We start from the raw sequence: 19836 nt of genomic DNA, 5'->3' as shown, positions 1-19836 counted from the left end.
TAGACTTCCCATTGTCATTGTACTCGACCACAGTAGTACAATCACTGTGTCCTAGATGTACTGAACCATTCCTTCTAACACATAATTCGCCTTTCACTGGTAGAACTGTTATAGAAGGCAAGTCTGAATTAGTCTCGGACTGAACATTCAAAACCATGAGGTTAGAGGAAAAATTACCTAGATCATATACTTCATTTTCTAGATCTAACCCTGTCCTATGGGAAAGACCGTCCTTGTCTGGGAAACAGGTTTGATTCATAACTGTATTCAGAAGGGACTTATCGTCTAAAGATGACGTTAATGTAAACCATGCTCCACACGAACCATTGTGTGAAAACGGATAGGGAAAGAGTGGCAGAGCTCCCTTCACTGTCTGGTAAGGGGGAAGTCGACCACATACCCAGCAATTAGTGGCATTGCTGGTCTGATGCGAATAGTGTAACATACGAATAAAAGTATTGTTGCGCATTGCAAGTCGATAGGATAACTCGTGAGGGGGTAGTTCACTAAATGTGTGCTCTACTGTATCATTAGAGGAAAGGTGTACATGTGAATCGAGAGGAGGAAAAAATACGTGTAACATACAACTTATACATGTGATCGTAAGACTCAGAATAAACATAAACAATAATGTAACGATGCATCTACTTCGGAGATTTTTACAATATTTCATTTTCTTGAAGCTTCGTCTATCTCTCTCACTATGTGGGTCTATCTCATACATGTCAGAAACCTGTCTAACCGCTTCACCCGAGGGGGACTTAAACAATTAAATGCTGTCTGACTTACTAGACCTCAATTTGACTTTATACTCCTGCTGCGGAGTTTTCTCTAACAGGGGAAGTTTAGAGTCAGTATCGGGACAGTCCTTGAAAAAAGTCTTTGGACGCAGTCCATGGAAACGCTTGATGTGACTGGAATGGAGCCAGCCTTTTCTTCCTTCTAGCTTTACAGCGGTCCTTGTGGTCATCAGAACGAGTTTTGGCTCCTTCCAGCGGGGCTCCAGAGGACTTGAACGATCAAAATTCCGAACCAGAACGAGATCTCCTGGAACGACCTCGTGTGGTTTCACCTGGGTGTTGTCCGGGAAGGCAGCCGCGACCTGTGAACGACAAGAGAGTAGTGCAGACATCAAGGAAGCTAGGTAATCTGTCAGCATGTTACTGTCAACATCGGTGATTTTACGAGGCATAGGGGTACCCCACATGTTCGGGGGACGACCGAATACAACTTCGTAGGGTGACAAACCAGATCTAGAGTGAGCGACCATTCGCATATAGAAGAGGGCAACCGGTAGGGCTACCATCCAATCTACACCTTTTTCGGCACAGACCTTTGCTAATCGTGTTTTCAGAGTTTGATTGTGTCGCTCGACGAGGCCAGCTGCCTCGGGGTGCCGTACGCAGTGGAATTTCCACTGGTACCCTAACAGAAGTGATACTTGTTTTATGAGTTCGGACGAGAATGGCTGTCCGTTATCTGAATACACGACACGGGGTAAACCGTATCGAGGGAAAAACTCACGTACCAGCTGCTTGGCAGTGGTTACGGCAGTATAATCTGAGACTGGATATGCTTCTGTCCATCTGGACAAAGCGCATACAACTACGAGGACATACTTGAATCCTCAACATCGATCCATCTGGATATAATCCATCTAGAGGACTTCAAAAGGATGGTCAGGAGGATGAAATCCACCTTGTTCCACGGGGACACCTTTACCTGGATTGAACTGACAACAGATCATGCAGGTACGCACTTTCTGCTTCGCTGCTGCTCGTAAATGCTTGTTGAACCAGAGGTTCTGGATACTGTCTAACATGGCTTTTTCTCCTAAATGTGCTGGACTGTGTGCTGTATTAATGATGACTTGAACCATAGAGTCGGGGAGAAACCATGTGGCTTTTCCCTTCGTCAACCATCCCTGATCTGTCTGGACCCCTCCTTGTTCAGACCATTTCTTGATTTCGTCTGGAGTAGCATGTGTCTGTATGTCTAATACATCTTGTGTAGGATCCTTGACTGTCATGCAAGTCGTCAGGACTGGAACGTCTGTCTTTGTCATGTCAGCTGGAATGTCTGGAGTGTGAGCTGTAAGCTTGGCTGTTCGATCTGCCAGGTCGTTACCCTGGGAAATGGTGTCAGTGACTTTCGTATGTGCTTTGCACTTCATGATGGCTATAGCTGTAGGTAAATGTATTGCTTCTAACAGAGCTTGAATGAGGGGGCCATGCTGAATCTTGGCTCCATGAGAGGTCATAAAACCTCTTTCTTGCCAGAGGACTCCAAAGTCGTGAACGACTCCGAATGCATAACGTGAATCTGTATATATGTTTACTTTCAGGTTCTTGGCTCGTATGCAGGCTTGGGTCAGAGCGATGAGCTCTGCTGCTTGAGCAGACAAGGTGTCAATACGATGTGTTTCTATAACTTCAGTTTCAGTAGTCACTGCATATGCTGCTACTAACTCTCCTGTACTTGTTCTCATACATGAACCATCCACATAAAGTGTCAGGTCTGGGTCAGGTAATGCAATGTCCGTCAAGTCTTGTCTTGGTTTCGTCATGGTGTTAATAACTTCCACACAGTCATGTGCGGCAGGGTTTGAGGTAATCGAGGGTAACAGTGTAGCGGGATTTAATATATTACAACGTCTGATCTCTATGTGTGGCTGAAACAGTGTCAGTTCATATCCTGTCAATCGTGCTATGGTCAAGTGCTGAGTCTGTGTTCGGTTTAAAAGAACTTCCACGGAGTGTGGAACCTGTACTGTCAGGGGGTGTCCTAACACTATGGAATCACTTTGTCTGATAGCTAAAGCTGTGGCTGCAACTGATTTGAGGCACGCAGGCAAAGCCTGGGCTACTGGATCTAATGTGCTAGAAAAATAAGCACAAGGCTTGTGTTGTCCTGCTTGATCTTGTGTGAGAACAGATAATGCTGTACCATCGCGTTCAGTGACAAAAAGTGTAAAAGATTTACTGTAGTTTGGCGTTGCTAAAACAGGTGCTTGACATAAAGCTTTCTTTAATTCCTCGAAAACAAGTGTATGTTCCTGGGTCCAAGGGAGGACAGTCGATGTCGCTGCCTCCTGTGTTGTCAACTGTATCAGTGGCTTGGCTAGATATGCGTACTGGGGGATCCATTGTCTGCAGTAAGAAGTAAGGCCGATAAAAGCTCGTACCTCCTTCTGTGTCTTGGGCTGTGGAAGATGTGCAATTAACTGGATACGGTCAGGTGTCAGCTGTCTACCCCTCTTGGACAGCAAGTGTCCAAGGTATACCACTTGCTGGACACAGAATTGCAGTTTCGAAGGGGACACCTTGTGCCCCATTTCTGCCAGAAAATACAAGACTGTCAGTGACGCACGTTCGCAGTCACGTTCTGTACGGGCTGTGATCAATAGGTCATCCACGTACTGGAGCAGGGCAGTGTCAGTTGGCATGTAAATACTATCTAGTTGTCGTTTCAGTGCTTGACTGTAAATACTAGGACTTTCTGTGAACCCTTGAGGTGCACGTGTAAATTTATAACTTCTCCCATTTAAACAGAATCCGAAAAGGAACTGGCTGTCCGGATGGATGGGGACACTAAAGAAGGCGTTCTTGAGATCGATAACAGTAAAGAACGCTGCTTCGGAATCAATAGGGAAGAGATATCTGGAACCACTGGGTACTGGGGTATGATACATTTATTAAGTTCTCGAAGGTCAATCACTAGTCGATAAACTGGAGGTGCATTCGGGTCAGTACGTTTAAGAATCGGAATGATCGGGGAATTACATACATTGGAGTCAGTTTCTACAACCACTCCTTGAGCAATGAGCTCGTCAATAATTTTCGATAAGGCTGTTACAGCCTCAGGTGGCAACTTGTATTGTCGGATTTGTGGTAGTACAACTCCTTGTTTCAGAGTGACACGATATGGTGTAATGTGCATATAACCTACATCAGTTGGACCTTGCGCCCATAAATGCTGTGGTACATTCAGTAATCTTGGATCAAAATCTCTTAACACATAATGTCCTTTAAAATCACGTAAAAACAATCTCACTCCTTCCGGAGAACAACAAATCACTGCTCCTAATTCTTTCAATGTTTTAATACCAAGTAAGTTTTCTGGACATGATTTCGTAAGTAACAAGTCTGTAGTTCGGGACAATGGACCAACTTCTAGGGAAACTGGTTTCGATATTTCATTAACAATAGGCTTTCCTGAAAATCCCAGGGAAACGTTTCTTGAGCCTGAGAGAGGAGCCCCTGGAACCTCGTCATGACTGATGGTAGTCCTACTTGCCCCTGTATCAATCAGAAATTTTCTGTCTTTCCCTAATACCTGGCTGTGTACATAGGGACCCTCTTGATCTACAGGAACCTCGATGAGAGGCAAGCCAACCTCCCTCTCTAGGCTGTTTCATGAATACTGTTGATAATCTGGATAATCTGACTGTGCGTACTGGTACATCTGCTGTGTAACGTGTTGTGTGGCAGCTATAGGCTGCGGTACTGTAACTGTCTGTTGTGCGTTCTGCGGTGGTGGCGTATTTTGTGGAACATGTTCCTGTCTAGGAGGACGCGGTCTCTCTTTCGTCTTACCAGTAGCTATGTTATGCTTCAGAACGGCACATTCGTTTATATAGTGACCTGGCTGTTTACAGTAATTGCATGTCCCTTTAACGGGAGCTGCAGAATGACTGGTCTGAGTCGTACCCCTCTTCTGACTATCCACTGGAACAGACTGTGCAACTAGTACTTTCATTTTCGTGTCTTTCATACGTCTCTTTTCGTGTTCTTGCTCTTCTCTGATTCGGTTCTGGTGATACTGTAACATTTGTAACATTTGGGACGGGGTATTAGCTTGCCAAGTACTCTCAACTTTCAGTACTCGATTTTTAACTTGTGATAAAGAATTCTCTACTAATTTGGTAACAAAAAGATGTGGATACGACTCACTACTTGTTTTCAAGCCGCTATTAATAATGAAACATTTTTCAAATCTGGAATAAAAATCACTAGTGTCTTCGTCTTGTTTCTGTTTGCAGGCTGAGATGGCATCCCAGTCTTCCTTTTTCGTGGTTAGTAATCTTGGCAAGACTTGTATTAACAACTCAGGCAATGCTTTGGCTTTTTCTCCAAGACCGGTAGCAGGAACTCGTGTTTTATCTTCGTTCTCTAATTCTGCCCAGTCAATCTTTTTCTCTCCCACCTCCCATTCCTTTTCCTTAAGTTTTTCATATATGCCCGCAGGCAACAGGACCTTTAACATTTTAATGATATCAGGATACGTGTATTCTCCCATACGGAGCATGTCTTTTAATTCACGGTGGAACCCTGCTGGATCTTTATCGTGACAGGGCACTAACTTTTTCATTTCCAGTAGTTCTATTTTCGTTAAAGGGGTGTAAACAAATACGCGTTCGAGCGCACCCCCCTCTGTCCGAACAGGATGGACTTCTCGCAAGGGATTCTGTCTGTCTATGTAAAATGTCTTCCTTACTGGGGGTGGAACAGGAACGAAATGTGGAGTCAGGAACGTTCTGTATTTGTGGCGTTGTTCTAAAATGATATTAATCAAATCGGTACCTAGGCCTTTCCATCGGTTTAGGAGTAACTCGTCCAATACATTATATAGGGGACCTGGATCAGAATGCTGATTTTCGTACAGTGTAATGAGGTGCTGGATCATGTACATACCCACCAGTCGCTGTTCGTCTGGAGAAAGATTCAGAAACGTTTGGGCCACTACTTCGTCTTTAAATGTGCTAGAATTACTAGTCCATTGAACTGCTGATCGGGCTAGTTCCTGTTCATGCATGGTACTAAGCTCACTGTACCCTATACGTTGTTTCAGAACTCTGTCGGTAGCTTGAAATAAATGCTCAAGAGAACACTGCTCTGGTACGGGAGGAAGAAAAGTTTTCTTACATTCTAGGCGTGTGGATCTGTCAAAAGGTCTTGTCCTACCTACATACGCTATTCTGTCTAGATTGTCTGTGTCTGCATCTTCGTCTGAAGTGTCATTCTCTTTCTCGGGTTCTCTCGTTGCTTTCTCCCTTTCGTGTATGCCTAGAATTTCTTTACGAATCTTTCTATACATGGTTTCTATACAACTTTGTTTACTGTGTTTTCCGTCTGCTATGTTATCACTCCATCTTGTCAGGACTTTCATCTCGTCTTTATCTTTACCAGGCTGGTCTTGTTCTCTTATTAAACAATTTATCAAGAACTGCAAGATCATATTTTGAGTCTCGACTTTCCTGTGTGCCATAGCTTCGTGAATACTTTCTGGTCTTTCCCCTGTTCTGATGAAATGATATATTCTGTCTAAATGTTCCCTCATTTCCGGTATGATAGTCAAATAGCTTGCAACTCGTCGTAGACGTATGGAATATAATATCATGTGATCTTCGCCTGGCACTGGATCATATCTACAATCAGTAAGGTATTGTTTGAGGGCTGCGTATGTAGCCACCTTCGGCGTGCGTTGTAATGCTATGTCTCTTAGCGTCATTCGTTTTACTTGAGGCGGGGTGATAGGGATACCTCCCCCTGCTCCTCCTGAACTAGAATCGTCAACTAATACTGGATGTGCGGTCGCTGGTAATGTGATTGGTAAAGTAGGCATACGTGATGTGGATTGGTCCTGGGTTACTGGTGGATTAAAAGGATTCCCGGGACCAGTGGCTGGAGGAACAGTAATTGTGTTATCAATAGGGTTTTGAGGTTGAGCAGGCGGAGGAGGACGCGGATTTGTATATTCTGGGACAGTAACGTCTAAATAGGAAGAAAGGAAAATTTCAGCTGCGGTCGGTTTATGACGTAGCTTAGTCGGGACCAATGGTGGCGGTAAATTACAGGGTGCTTCCGGGGTCGCCTCAGGCAGGCCCTCGGCAAGAAGGGGATACATGCCTTTAATAAGGGCATTTCTTCGTCTGTCTAACTGTTCTGCTCTAACTCGTTCACCTTCTTCTAGTAATTCCCTTTCTTGGGCTTTTTCTGATGATTCTCTACTTAGTTCTGCTTTTCTGATTTCTTTTTCTGTTCTTTTATGCGATTCTTTACGCCACAATTCTATGGCATCTTTCTGGGATTGTCTGGCTTTCTTTTTCCATAATGCTTCCTCTACTCTCATGATGCACTCAGCATCCCAGGTTCCTGAAACAGGCCATCTATATTTCTCTTCCAGATTTTTGGTATAATCTACCCATAAATCTAAGTACAATATGGCATCTAAGCCATGTTTATGATACATGAAATGTCCGGGACTGTCCCTAGGTGGGACAGGAACTGATTCTTCGAGTATCCCTTTTCTGGTTCCGATCTGACGTAACTTTGAAAACAGAGGCATATTTGAACGTACTCGAACTTGAACACAATACACAATGAACACGGTAATGAATAGCAAACAAATCATTCATACCACGACATCAAAAAAACACATTAGAAACAGTTCGAACAGATACTACTTAGTACATTGAAAACATAATACTGGAAATCTCGAGAGACTATACTAGAAAACAGATTTACTGGATGCACTGCTAAAACAGTACAGAACATACCGGTCTCATAAAGAGACACGTCATACCGTATCCACCTAGGTGAACACGTCGGACCGGATCTGTGTACCCAAACCCGTCTGGACCGGGCACAAATTAATGAACCCGTCTAGATGCGTTCCCAGCAACGGTACTCACCGGGAAGCAAAACTGAAGGCCTCGGAAACTCGACTGGACTGGACTGGACTGCTACGACGTCTGGTTACTGCTACGCACTACGCATGCGCTTCGGGCTTCGGAAACAGGTGGGCCTCCGGATACCTCGGACCTTGCTCTCTCTTGGCTTGGGCTCTGGTCGGGACTCTCCGCCTTCCTCACCGCCTCGTCTGGATGCTGGACCGCAGTCTCCGTCTCCTCCGTGGGCCTGAGGGAGTTTAGCAGGAAAACCTGCAGGTGCACAGTAGGGGTCCGTCACGGCTGTAGAAGGGGTCAGGGGGCCTGCGTTACATCGCCGGCGCGTGGGGAAGGGGCTCGTGCCTATTCGGGCGCCATTATGTGGTAAATAAATAAATTACCGGTACTATTTTTCTATGCATTAAAGGAAAAAGGATAGCTCAATAAATGAGAGGCAGAGTCCGTGGTATCTGAGTCATACGGGCTTTAATTAAGTGGCTCGAGCCAATGGACATCGGGTTCCATCACCTGCTAAGGTTCAGGAAGGGACAATCTCAATATTTCGTTAACATCATACAATATATATAGTAAAACAGTACAGTTACATTGAATACAGTAGGCGTAACAAGTGAAAAAGGAAAGATAAGAACATATGGGCGTGAAAGAAGGCGTGCACGGAGGTGTGTGATGTAGACGTCACAGAAGTGTCATAAGTGGGTGGACACATGGAGGGGGCTTCATGGGCAGCTGGAACCTTTAACCTACTGGTGTGCGCAAAACGAGTCATGATGTGTAACTGGGGAGAGCTGGGGGGGCGCTGACTTCTAGCACTAGTAGAGGAGACTGAAGTCTGGGATGTCAGAACGACCTGTACCTATAGCATATCTCATATCTTGTGTTTAGAGTACATGTTGCTTGATTCTAAAAGTCATCAGGGCAAAGGCTACTTGTCACTAAAGCTAGTGTATGCATATATTTCTTCATGTATTTGCGTGTGCTATGGGTCTTCTATGGATACTAATTCAGGAAATCACTTGCATGGAGACAGAAAGACTGGACTGTAGACGAATATGTTTATCCTGTTCGTTAGCTAGGAATGTGAAGCCGGGGAGCTGAACAGATAACTGTAGGCATAACATATTCTTGGCAGGCAGGCCAGGCCGAGCCGGGCACCGCGTTGCTTGGCAGGAAGTAAGGGAAGGGTCAGGGATGCGGGCGGGGCTGCATCTCTCGGAGTGGTTCAGGAGGCTAGAGGCCTGGATCTCGTGTCCGGGCCCTGTGGAGCCCTAGAAACGGGTGCAACTCGATGATTTATCGTGCACCATGTAAATACGTTGGCAACATAGGCCTAAAAGCCTAATTCAAGTTGCTTTCACGGAGAACTGGATAACTGACATACTAACGTTGGACGCAACTGTAAATGCGTCTTTATATTCGGTCATAAAGGGAAAATGCATAGAAATCATGCATGTATATTACATGTTGGGGAACACGTAGGGACACATAGCAGGGCAAAATTCAATTTTCCTCACGACGCTGCCTGCAAATGTGTAAACTTACTGGGTACCTCCTTTCCCTTTTCAGCAACAGGTTGGTTCCGCCTGCTCAACAGCGGGACCTTAGAACCATGACATCACTTGGGCATCTTGGCACTTGTTGTTGGAGTTCTATAAGCAAGTGCAGTGAAGGACTAAACGTTCCAACTGTACTGCCCTTTACAGAATCCTGGCGGGCTCCTTAAAATGTTGTTTGCTCTGTAAGGGTTCTCAGTGCTTGTAATGGAAAACAAGCCAGCTAGTGGTGCACGCGTGCGTGCGCACCACAGAGAGTGATCTGTTTTCAATTATCGCGCTCGTGTCTGGGCACAATAATTCAAAACAGATGTCGCCCTTGCGGGTAACCACAAGCAATAGGCCGTAGGCGGAGCGAAGGCAGGACATGCACCCGCCTTTGCCCAACTGCGTGCTGTCTTTCTTAGAAAGACGCATGCAAAGCCCAATAGCATGTGAGAAAAACAAAAACACACGCACGAGCATGTGGTGAGCTTGGTGAGCTTTCAGAAGGCCCTTACTAAAAGTCTTGCAAGCAGCGCATGCGCGCTCCTCTAGGCTCGACCTAAAAATCACCCTCACTAAAAGATGCATTTTAACATTCTGAGTTCAGGCATATTAAACTTTATATTTTCACCATGTTCCCAGGGCACATATGTTTATAAGATGTTATAAATAAACTCCCCATTCTATCCCATGGGAGCAGGTAGCCTTGCAAATTTGAAAAACGAAATTGGCAGTAGTTCACTATCAGGACATGCCACACACAACAGAGCATGCCCTACCTTTCATATACAATGCACCATGCCCATAGGGGTACCTTGGGCCTACCTTAGGGGTGACTAACATGTAAGAAAAGGGAAGGTTAGGGAATGGCAAGTGTATGCACTTGCCAAGTCGACATGGCAGTCCCAGACTGCACTCAGGCTCTGCAATGGCGGGCAGAGTTGTGTTTTACAGGCTGCTTCTGTGGGTGGCACAATCAGTGCTGCAGCCCACTAGCAGCATTTGATTTACAGGCCCTGGACACACACAATACATTTTACTAGGGTCTGACTAGTAAATCAAATATGCCAATCATGGAATCACTAATCCATGAACACAATTTACACGGAGAGCATATGCACTTTAGCACTGATCAGCAGTGGTAAAGTGCTCAGTCATAAAACCAACAAAAACAGGTCAGAAACAATACAGGAGGAAGGCAAAACGTTCTGGGATGACCCTGCAAAAAGGGCCAAGTCCAACACTAATAAAGTTGAAATGCAAAACAATAAATTTCCCAAAACAAATTAGAAAAATAGAGTAAAATGTAATAAACAAAATTACATCAAAATGTCAAAAATCCAAAAGGGGGAATCAGAGATATGAATTTTGAAAGTCTTTAGTACAAATAACACAGAGAGGCACGAAGTGGCAATGATAATTAATGGCTGTGGTAGAAAAGGACTTAGGAGCAGTTTGATGTTACCCACGAAGGAGCTTGGGTTGGATACCCTAAGTTGGTCAAGGATTATACCTTCTCGCTTTAGTCCTTTATGTCCCAATCGGCCACAGGTGTAAACTTCTAAAGCCACCCAGACCTCATGGGAAGTACTTCGAGACGACGGATAGTGTGGCCAGTAGAGGCCTACAGGCGGGCTCAGTCAAGAAATACTTCCTACTGGTCAGCTGCCCAATTGCAGGAAAAGGGCTCTTGTAGCTTCTTGTGTCCCTGTAGGTTTAACAGGAGGTCAGCCTTATGACCCTTGGAGTCCACTTGTTTGTTATGGGTACAAGAGATAGCAGGTCCAGTCTCAGGTCACCAACAATAGATCCAGTCCTATTCTGATCTTCCACAGGTCCAAGAATGTTCTGAGGTGGGTGTCTGGAAATGAGACATTTATGCTTGGCATGATGGGTGGGAAAGACCTCTGGGAACATCCTAACCAATGGGGTAAAGGTTCTCGGGGCTAGCCCTACCTACTTTGGGCATTCTCAAGATGGTTGAAGTTTTTTGCCACTCTTAACATGCAATGTGAGCGCTAGGGTGTGTGTGTGTGTTTGGGGGAAATGTACTATGGTATTTCTAGTGTCCTCTCACATCTAACATTGAAATCAAGTTTGAGGTACGTCCTGTACCCATAACAACTTCCGAGACAGAATAATAGTATTCAGCTACTAGACACGTGAACCATAAAATTGTTTTAGCATCCTTTTCTCCCCTTTTAAGTGCAGTCCAAGTGTCATTTGACAATCCCTAGCAGACCTGTCATGCAGGTTTTGGCTGTCCAGCAGGACTTGACAATGTGATGTCAAAAAAATGCCCACTGTGATTGGGGCTGTTCTAACTGGGGTGAGGGAAGGGGGCAAAAGAAGAGTACAGGCCTCAGTATTAACTACATCTGCTTGCGAAAGGTTAAGCAAGTTCCTGGGTCTAGCCCACAGTCCATTCGGTTAAGGGTACAAAAAAACTCCCCACACCCAAGATCTTTTGTCCCTGTCCTGGTAGCAACTTCACACCTCATTCATATCTATTCAAATACTAATTACTGATTGGCAGAAGCGGGAAAGCAAAATGCGGGTTAGCTTCCAGGGGTTTAAGGCACGAGAAAGGTAACTTCCTAAAAAGTACCTGTCTCTTAATAGTAATACAAAAAAATATTACATTGAATTTTTAATAAATGTTAAAAAGAGTCCTTGGATTTCTTGCTGCTTCCAACCAAAATGAGCATTAGCAGATGAATTAAGACCAATGACTCCTGCTACAGTGATAACAGCATTTGGGCTTTTTCACTATAAACATTTATATGTCCTACTTTTACGTATCGTGCACTTTGTCTTATGGGCACTAAAGTCTACTTAGGGGTGGCTTATTAATATCGAAAAAAAAGGTTTAGACCTGCCAAAAAGGTTTATTTTGATAGGGCGAATTGACAGTGTAAAACTGCACAGTCAGGCTTCAATGCATTCCCAGTGCATCCCACTAGTCACATTCAGCTTACAGGTCCATGGTATACTCTGTTCCATATACTAGGGTCTTACAGCTAAGTTAAATATGCCAATCAGGTTCATACTAAGTTCAACCTTCTATAATGGGAGAGGACAAGTACTTTACTCCTGTAAAGCAGTAAAGAGTGCAGAGTTCTATGACCAACAAAAATAGAGTTCAGCAAAAAAAGACAAAAACATAGGACAACAACATCCAATTAGAAAGCAGGTCACTTCATGCTGAGCTGCAGTCTCTGAATGTGTGGACGAAAATTGTTGTAGCCTCTGATCTGGGTGCACCAGTATCTGCCTGAAGTAAAATCTGCCCTCCTCATATGTAACTACTGTCAACCCTCTCATCGGGACAGGTTTGAGGCAGGAACTCCCAAAGACAAAAACAATGTGAGCAAGCAGCCTGATAAATCAATACCACAGGTGCAATGTTGGTTACCCTTTGTCCCACTTCCTGACTTCAGTGCCAATGCACTCACTGGAGCTACTCCCCAGAAATGCTGGGTTCCAGTTCTCACAAACATATGGATCATCAACAAAGGGGGACTGAACTAGTTGCAATGGACTAGTCTGCATTCTTTTTAATGCAATTTGGTGTTCAACAAGAAAACCATTCCCACAGAAGATCGCTGAATAATGGCATTCAACAAGTGTAAGAAAAAGTAAACAAAAGTCCTCTAATTCAAATTAATGTAATACATATGGATTTGAATAAAATAGGTACAAAATACAAACTAGAATACCTTACCAATTCGATTGGTGACTTGGGACTGTGAGCCACTGAACAAATCCACATGGCTCACAATGGAGTGTGTTTTAAGGAACCACCTGTTGAAAGAGGAAGCATATGAAATAAACACTGTGAAAGCACGTCAGTATAACATTTGCAATTATAATTGCATGTCTATATTTTACGATGGTGTGATGCACATCTAATTTTTAATTAGAGTCATATGGGTTTCATTATAATGCACGCTGCAAGGATTATCAAATCCAAAGGAATGAAATCCATGTTTGCCCTGGAGTTCAAGGCCTCTATAAAAAAAACAAAGGAGGACATAGTTGCAGCTCTTTGTTGCCCCTGCTAGTGACATCATAAGGAAGCTTGCTTTGTTACTTTGCATAACGCCACTACTAATGCCAAAGCTGCAGTGCTTGCTGCTAAATATAACCGTGGGGTGATCGGATTAATAGCCAACTAATATTTCTGATGTCTCTACAGGACAAGTTTTTTAACCATGCACTGTCTGCTTTGGCTAGGTTACACTAATAAATGTAATACATAACCTACTGGAGGCCCTTGCAAAGCTGTTAAACTCTTAAATGACAATATAGCATTACCTTCCTTGGTAGTCTTTCTTGTCACAGTCCTTACCCACTGAGCTTCAGTCTCCTTTTGGCACAGAGTTCACCTATACTAGTAAATACTGTTTTTGCCCCTACCAATATGGCTGTCACCCCACTTCCTGTTAGGCTACATAAAGAAGAGGTTAAATTCATAGAACATCCTGTAATAATAAAGATTAAGTAACCTTCTCATGCACCTGTCTTTTCAGTATTTAACACCTGGATGTATGGAGAATAAATCTATCCTGCCAAAGGAAATATACTAAGGTTTAGTAGTCAGATTAAGGCTCTACACAACTTTCCTTTCCTGCCTCTAACTAGCTTACTGACCAACAACCCCAGGATTTATTTCAAGAAATGATAAATACTTCACCGACGGACATAGCAATCATGGCACAATTCTGGTTGGTACAACCTAAAATATTACACAGAACATAGAACTGTGCCCAGAAGGGTACCTTTTTTCATATTATTTGTGAGTGTCCGGTAATACAGTGTTATTGGGAGGCAATCATTAACAGTGTTAATGCTCTATGGGACACAGCAGTCCCTCTTACTGCCAAGTGGTGCTTATTTAATATCTGTGATACTACAGACATCAATAGCATGGGACGCTAGGACTTGCAGTGGCTAAACGCAATATAGCCCGATGTTGGTGAGCAGAAATAGCGCCAAGTCTGAGAGATTGAGAAAAATATATGGACATGAGTCCATAACCTAAAAAAACTTTTTAGAAGAATAGGGGATGCCCAGAAAAATAGGAGAAAATATGGGGCAAAGGGAATGACTACCTTCGAGGTTTGTGTGTCCCCCTACACTTAACAGCGGGCCCGGCCACCTCGCGGATTGTGCTTTCCAGAATTTGACTGTTCTGGGCAGGGCAAAAGTGGGTATTTGATGGGTACACAAGATAATTTGAGAAATATCTTATCATGTAACAGCAATGCTATTGTGGTGTTTTCATGTTGCATTGATTTGAATAACAAGAATAACAAACAAAAAGAAATGATAAAGGAGGCAGTGGAGTCTGCACTCAAAGACAAAAAGGATCTCCACCTCCTAAAACAGATAAAAGGTCATCACCTCCTGATCAAGATGTAACTTGTCTGAAAGGGAAGTAGACCAGAGAAGTAGATACAGTCATGACCCTCAGCTAACAATTAGAATAATTTATCATTTCTAGAAACACCTCAGTCTGCGGCAGTTGATTGTTTTGCACAATACAGGTGTAAGGAACCAAAGCCTTTGCATATTTACAAAGCAATCAGAGATCTTCTTTCCCAATGTTCCTTCCCAGACGTTATTCATTGGAAAGCTTCCTGGAGGAGTCAGATTATTAACTGAAATGTATTTTTGTGGTCTGTGTGCTGCCGCTTCTGCCTTAGGATTTGCAATCTCTGCTAGAAAACACTTTTTGGTTGATGTGTGGAAAAGCTGACAACTCCCAGAAGGCCTTGCTCAGGCATATTTCTCTCAATGGAAGCAAACTCTTTGACCTTCAGTTAGAGCAATAGGTCAAGAAATAAGCTGAGGATCACAAGCTGGGAACTCTGATTGATCCAACTTCCCATGGTAGAGGCTTTGCATTTTGTTAGGCCTGTGCCTTTTCTTTTACTGGCTCTAGTCAGTCATTATGAGGAAAGAGTTGTGGCCAAGTGTTAGATTTGGGGGTCTCTAGTTGGCATACGTAGGTACTTGTGACAAATAGGGAGGGACCCATGCCTCTAGTCATGGTAAGGGGGTACACTCCCAAAATAACCCCTGCTCACCCCTTGGTAGCTTGGCACGAGCAGACAGGCTTATCTAAGAGGCAGTGTGTAAAGCATTTGTGAACACATACAGTAATCCAGTGACAACACTACAGATAGACACCACACATGGTTTGTATAAAAAATAAGTATCTTTTATATAGATTTACCACAAGACCATAAACGACAAAAATACACAATACTGTTACTTTAAAATGGTAGTTTTAGATTAGTTCAGTTCAGTTCTTAAGAAGCGACACTTTGCGTCAATGTACCGTTGCACTTCCACAACAAGCAATGTTGCAGCGATGGAAATGCTGCAAAGTTCCGGTGCAAAGAAATTAAGACGTGAAGATCTTCCAGATGCGGCACGCTTCTCCGATGATGCAAGAAGTCTTGATTCGATGCGTCAGCTGCAGCAGCAACACCCTTGTTCTGCGATGCCACGGCAACAGCTTCAGCTGCGACACTCTTCTCCGATGTTGCGAGAAGCTTCCGCACAATGCAACAACTACGGCGCCGACATTCAAGATGCGACGGCAGCAGCTCCGACAGCGGTGCCCTTCTCCAGGGATGCGAGGCGCTTTTCTCGATGCGGTGCAATATGACAGCTACAGCACCGATATTCACGATGCGAAAGCAGCGACGGCGACACGCTTCCTCATCATTGCCAGTCGCTTCTCTCGATGCGGTGCAATAAGACAGCTGCAGCGCCAACATTCAAGATACGACGGCAGCAGCAGCGAAGGTGACACACTTCTTCCTCGTTGAGTCGCGCTTCCAGCTCCTTGCGACACGCAGTCCCTCAGAAGGCCCAAAACAGCAGCAGGCACTTCCAAAGAACTTTGGAAAGCTGGGGGGTTGACGTCTGTTGTCCCTGAGACTTCAGCAGGAGGCAAGCTCTTTTCCAAGCCCTTGGAAATCCTTCACAAGTTGAAAATAAAGTACACAAAGTTCCTTTCTCCTTCCTTTGGCAGTCAGGCAACCACTGCAGGCCAATCCCCCAAGCAACACTTCAGCTTAGGGATAGTCTCTCCTCAATTTCTTCTGGTTCCACTCCTCAGCAAAGGTTTCTTCTTGTTTGTCCAAAAGTGATCTAGTTTCTTGGGATCAGGGTCCCAATATTTATACCCCCAAATCCTTTGTCCTCTGAGGGCAGAGGGGCCTTTGCCCAGTCCAAACCAGTTCGGAGCACTCTGTTCACATGACACCTTCTTTCCTTTCATAGTGCAGGGCAGAAATATCAGACGCCCCACAGGAGGTGGAGCCAGCATTGTGGAGGGAAAGCACAGCCCTGGAGCACTTAGTTGACATGATTCCTTCTCTCCTTTCACAGTGCAGGGCAGAGACATCAGACGCACCCCAGGGTGTGGAGCCAGCACTGTGGGGGGCAGGCACAGTCCTATTCAGGTCCCAGATGCAACTCCTCCCTCCCATCAAGATGCAGATCTCTCTATTCACCACTGGGCTGACTCATTCTGTCTCCTGGAATCCCCCAGCCCTGTCACTCAAAAACACCAGACAAGGAATACACAACCTAGCAGAGGCAGGCTTGGCAGGTTAGACAAAAAATGCCTACTTTATATAAGTGGTATTTTCAAACACAGAATGTTAAAACCAACTTCACTAAAATATTTATTTTATCATTCTGAGTTCAGGCATACTAAAGTCGAATTTCTACCATGTTTTCTGAGTCAGTTAAGATTATAAAATGTAATAATCGAACTGCCCATTCTGGCCTATGGAGAACAGGTTGCCTTGCAATAGTGAAAACTGAAAATGGATGTAATTTACTATTAGGTCATACCACACACATCACGGCTTGTCCCACCTTATACTTACAATGCACCCTGCCCGTGGCTACCATAGGGGTGTGTGATATGAAGAAAAGGGAAGGTTTAGGGATTGGTAAGTGGGTGCACTTGCCCAGTCAGCTTGGCAGTACAAGACTGCACATAGGCTCTGCAATGGCAGACCTTAGACACACTTTTTCAGGCTGCTTCTGAGGGTGGCACAACCAGTGCTGCAAGCCCCCTAGCAGCATTTGGTTCACAAGCCCTGGGCACACTCAGTGCACTGTACTAGGGTCTGACAAGTAAACCAAACCAGTCAATCATGGAATCACTAATTCATACATTTATTTTCAATAGGGAGAGCATATGCACTTTAGCACTGATCAGCAGTGGTAAAGGGCCCAGAGCCATAAAACAGCCAACAATATTCAAGTCAAAGTAACTTTATTTCGGTCAACATGACCTAAAAAGTGCAGCATATAAAAACATTCATTTATGAAAATACATCAGAAGAATTTTTAAAACTTGACATTTCAAGAAGGTTAAAAACACTAAGGGTATCATTTGATAACTACTACAAAACAAGGAAAACAGGGTCTAAGGGGAGTTTAGAGACCATGCCTAGGTTGAACCCCCATCACAATGATTTAAACACAAGAACACCTAGGGGTCTAGAGTAAGGTACCTTTTATACCTTTAAACCGCAGCACAAGCTTGCTGGAAAAAACTCTGGTAGGGGTAGGAAAGAGATGAAACTGAAGTAGAAAGAGGTGTAAGTGATTGTAACAGAGAAACCCGCTCGGTTTTAAGGATTCCCATCAAACACTTGTATGATCAAATTCTATCATTTGGTCATCCTCAGGGATCTGGTGTCTCTAGATCATTGAGACCCATATGTCCCCTGTAGTTGAGCGGGGTCAATGCCCACAAGCACTCAGTAACCAGTGATAGACTGAAGATGGGTATAGGTGCAGTGCAAAAAACAAAAAGTGGTGAATTTAAAATAGAATAGAGGGCAGAACAGTGGGTTTATTAAGAAGCTGTCCTCTTCCTAATTAAAAACAACATGAACAGTGCAAGGATGCAGTATGGAAGCAAATTACTGCATTTAAGGCCAACATTTTTCAACCTCATAGGGAAGGACCCAAGGTTTTCGTCAGGGCCCTGTTCACAACATTGCTACTGTGTAGTGACAAACTAAATATTTACAAATTTAACAGATCCAGTGTAATAACCAACAAAGGATACAGCGTTTGGGATCAGAACTCCGCCGTACAGAAGGTTCCAATCAGTGATCTACAGGAAACAACACAAACACCTCAAGTATCAGAACATATAACATTTAATTTAATAAAGCTTGTGCTGCGGTTTAAAGGTATAAAAGGTACCTTACTCTAGCCCCCTAGGTGTTCTTATATCGTTTGATAACTACATAGGTTTGATTTTAAAAAGGAGGGTGGAAGACGTACGGTGCAATCACAACACATATACATACAAGTTTGTTGAAAGTGCATAGTGCTTTAAAAAAATAAATAGCTTGAGTAAAAAACTTTGGTAAAACGAAAGGAAAAACTCTTCGGTTGAGAAATGTGTACCATAGTACAGAGGGAGATGTTGCCAGATGACAATACTAAACTTATCATTTATTGTAACTTATCCATTGGCTCGTTAGATGCTTTCAAAAATACCCTTCTTGTGCACCACATAGAAAACAGGAATCCTGCGATTGAGTAGACAACTGGGATATTAAGATCGTACTTCAATACAGCACCTACTGCTCAGGTTCCTGCAAATCTGCACCAGCCATCTTTTTCTCACTTTGTTATAACCAGGGCAGCTAAAAAAAACATGCAGCTCTGATTCCTCTAGATAATCATAGGCAGGGCACCGGGCCTCATTCTGGGCTCTCCACTTTGATGTAAAACAGCGGAGAGATAGAACCCCAAATCTAAACTGTAAATAAAGTTTCCTAGCGGTCACAGGTTTAATAAGATCTAAAACCTTCTCATAGATAGAACTATCCTTTATTTCCAGAAAGGCTTTAGTTAGTTTGCCTGTTTTAGAACTGGAATGCAATAAAGCCATTCTGTGGTTCTCGTAATGAGCCTTCATTTGTTTCCTGGAGATTAATGGGCAGGCTAGCTCTGGTTCAGCCCAGAACTCCCCCAGGCCCATATCTATCAACAAATGTTTACTGTGGGAAAACCAGGGCAATCTAACAGCACCCCTTATCTTCAGAACTTCAGACAATTCTTCTTTGTACGGGAGAAGTTCAGGAGTCGACCACAAACGACGCCAGTACAGTAGTGGTCTGAGACTCAACGCTTCTCCTAATGCCATTAGTCCTACATCTAAACCAAGTGGGATTAAAGGAGTGCTGCGCGGCAGCCTAAATAGGTTCCTAATATAATGATTCTCAACCTGTGATAAAGACTCGGAGTTACAGTGACCCGAGAGCTCTGCGCCATATAGTGCGCCCCCTCGTGCCTGAGCCCTGTAGATTTCTAGCGCCGGGCTGACAGCGCTCTTGTCTGATTTGTTAAAAACCTTCATGATGCCCCCTGTCGACTGGGCTAGTTTTAGTGTTGACTTCACAATGTGAGCCCCCAGTCCATAGACTCAGTGATGGTGATGCCTAAGTATATAAAAGATGATACTCTTTCCAGGGGTTTACCGTTAAGTGAAGGATTTGGACGGGTGCTCTTTGGTTTGTTAAATACCATACATTTTGTTTTCTGTAAATTTAT

General features: G+C 43.9%; 1 protein-coding gene across 1 annotated transcript in view; it reads right to left on the bottom strand.

Annotated features, from left to right (window-relative positions):
- The window catches only part of SH3TC1 (SH3 domain and tetratricopeptide repeats 1), a 328239-nt gene that overhangs the window by 172909 nt on the left and 135494 nt on the right, over nt 1-19836 (bottom strand). The window contains exon 8 of the mRNA XM_078678530.1: nt 12950-13029. Within this exon, the coding sequence (XP_078534656.1) occupies nt 12950-13029 (80 nt within the window). The remainder of the gene's footprint in view (nt 1-12949; nt 13030-19836) is intronic.

Source organism: Lissotriton helveticus, chromosome 2_2 (genome assembly GCF_964261635.1).
Source record: "Lissotriton helveticus chromosome 2_2, aLisHel1.1, whole genome shotgun sequence".
NCBI classification, from domain to species: Eukaryota; Metazoa; Chordata; class Amphibia; order Caudata; family Salamandridae; genus Lissotriton; species Lissotriton helveticus.
This window is presented reverse-complemented; position numbering and strand designations above follow the sequence as displayed.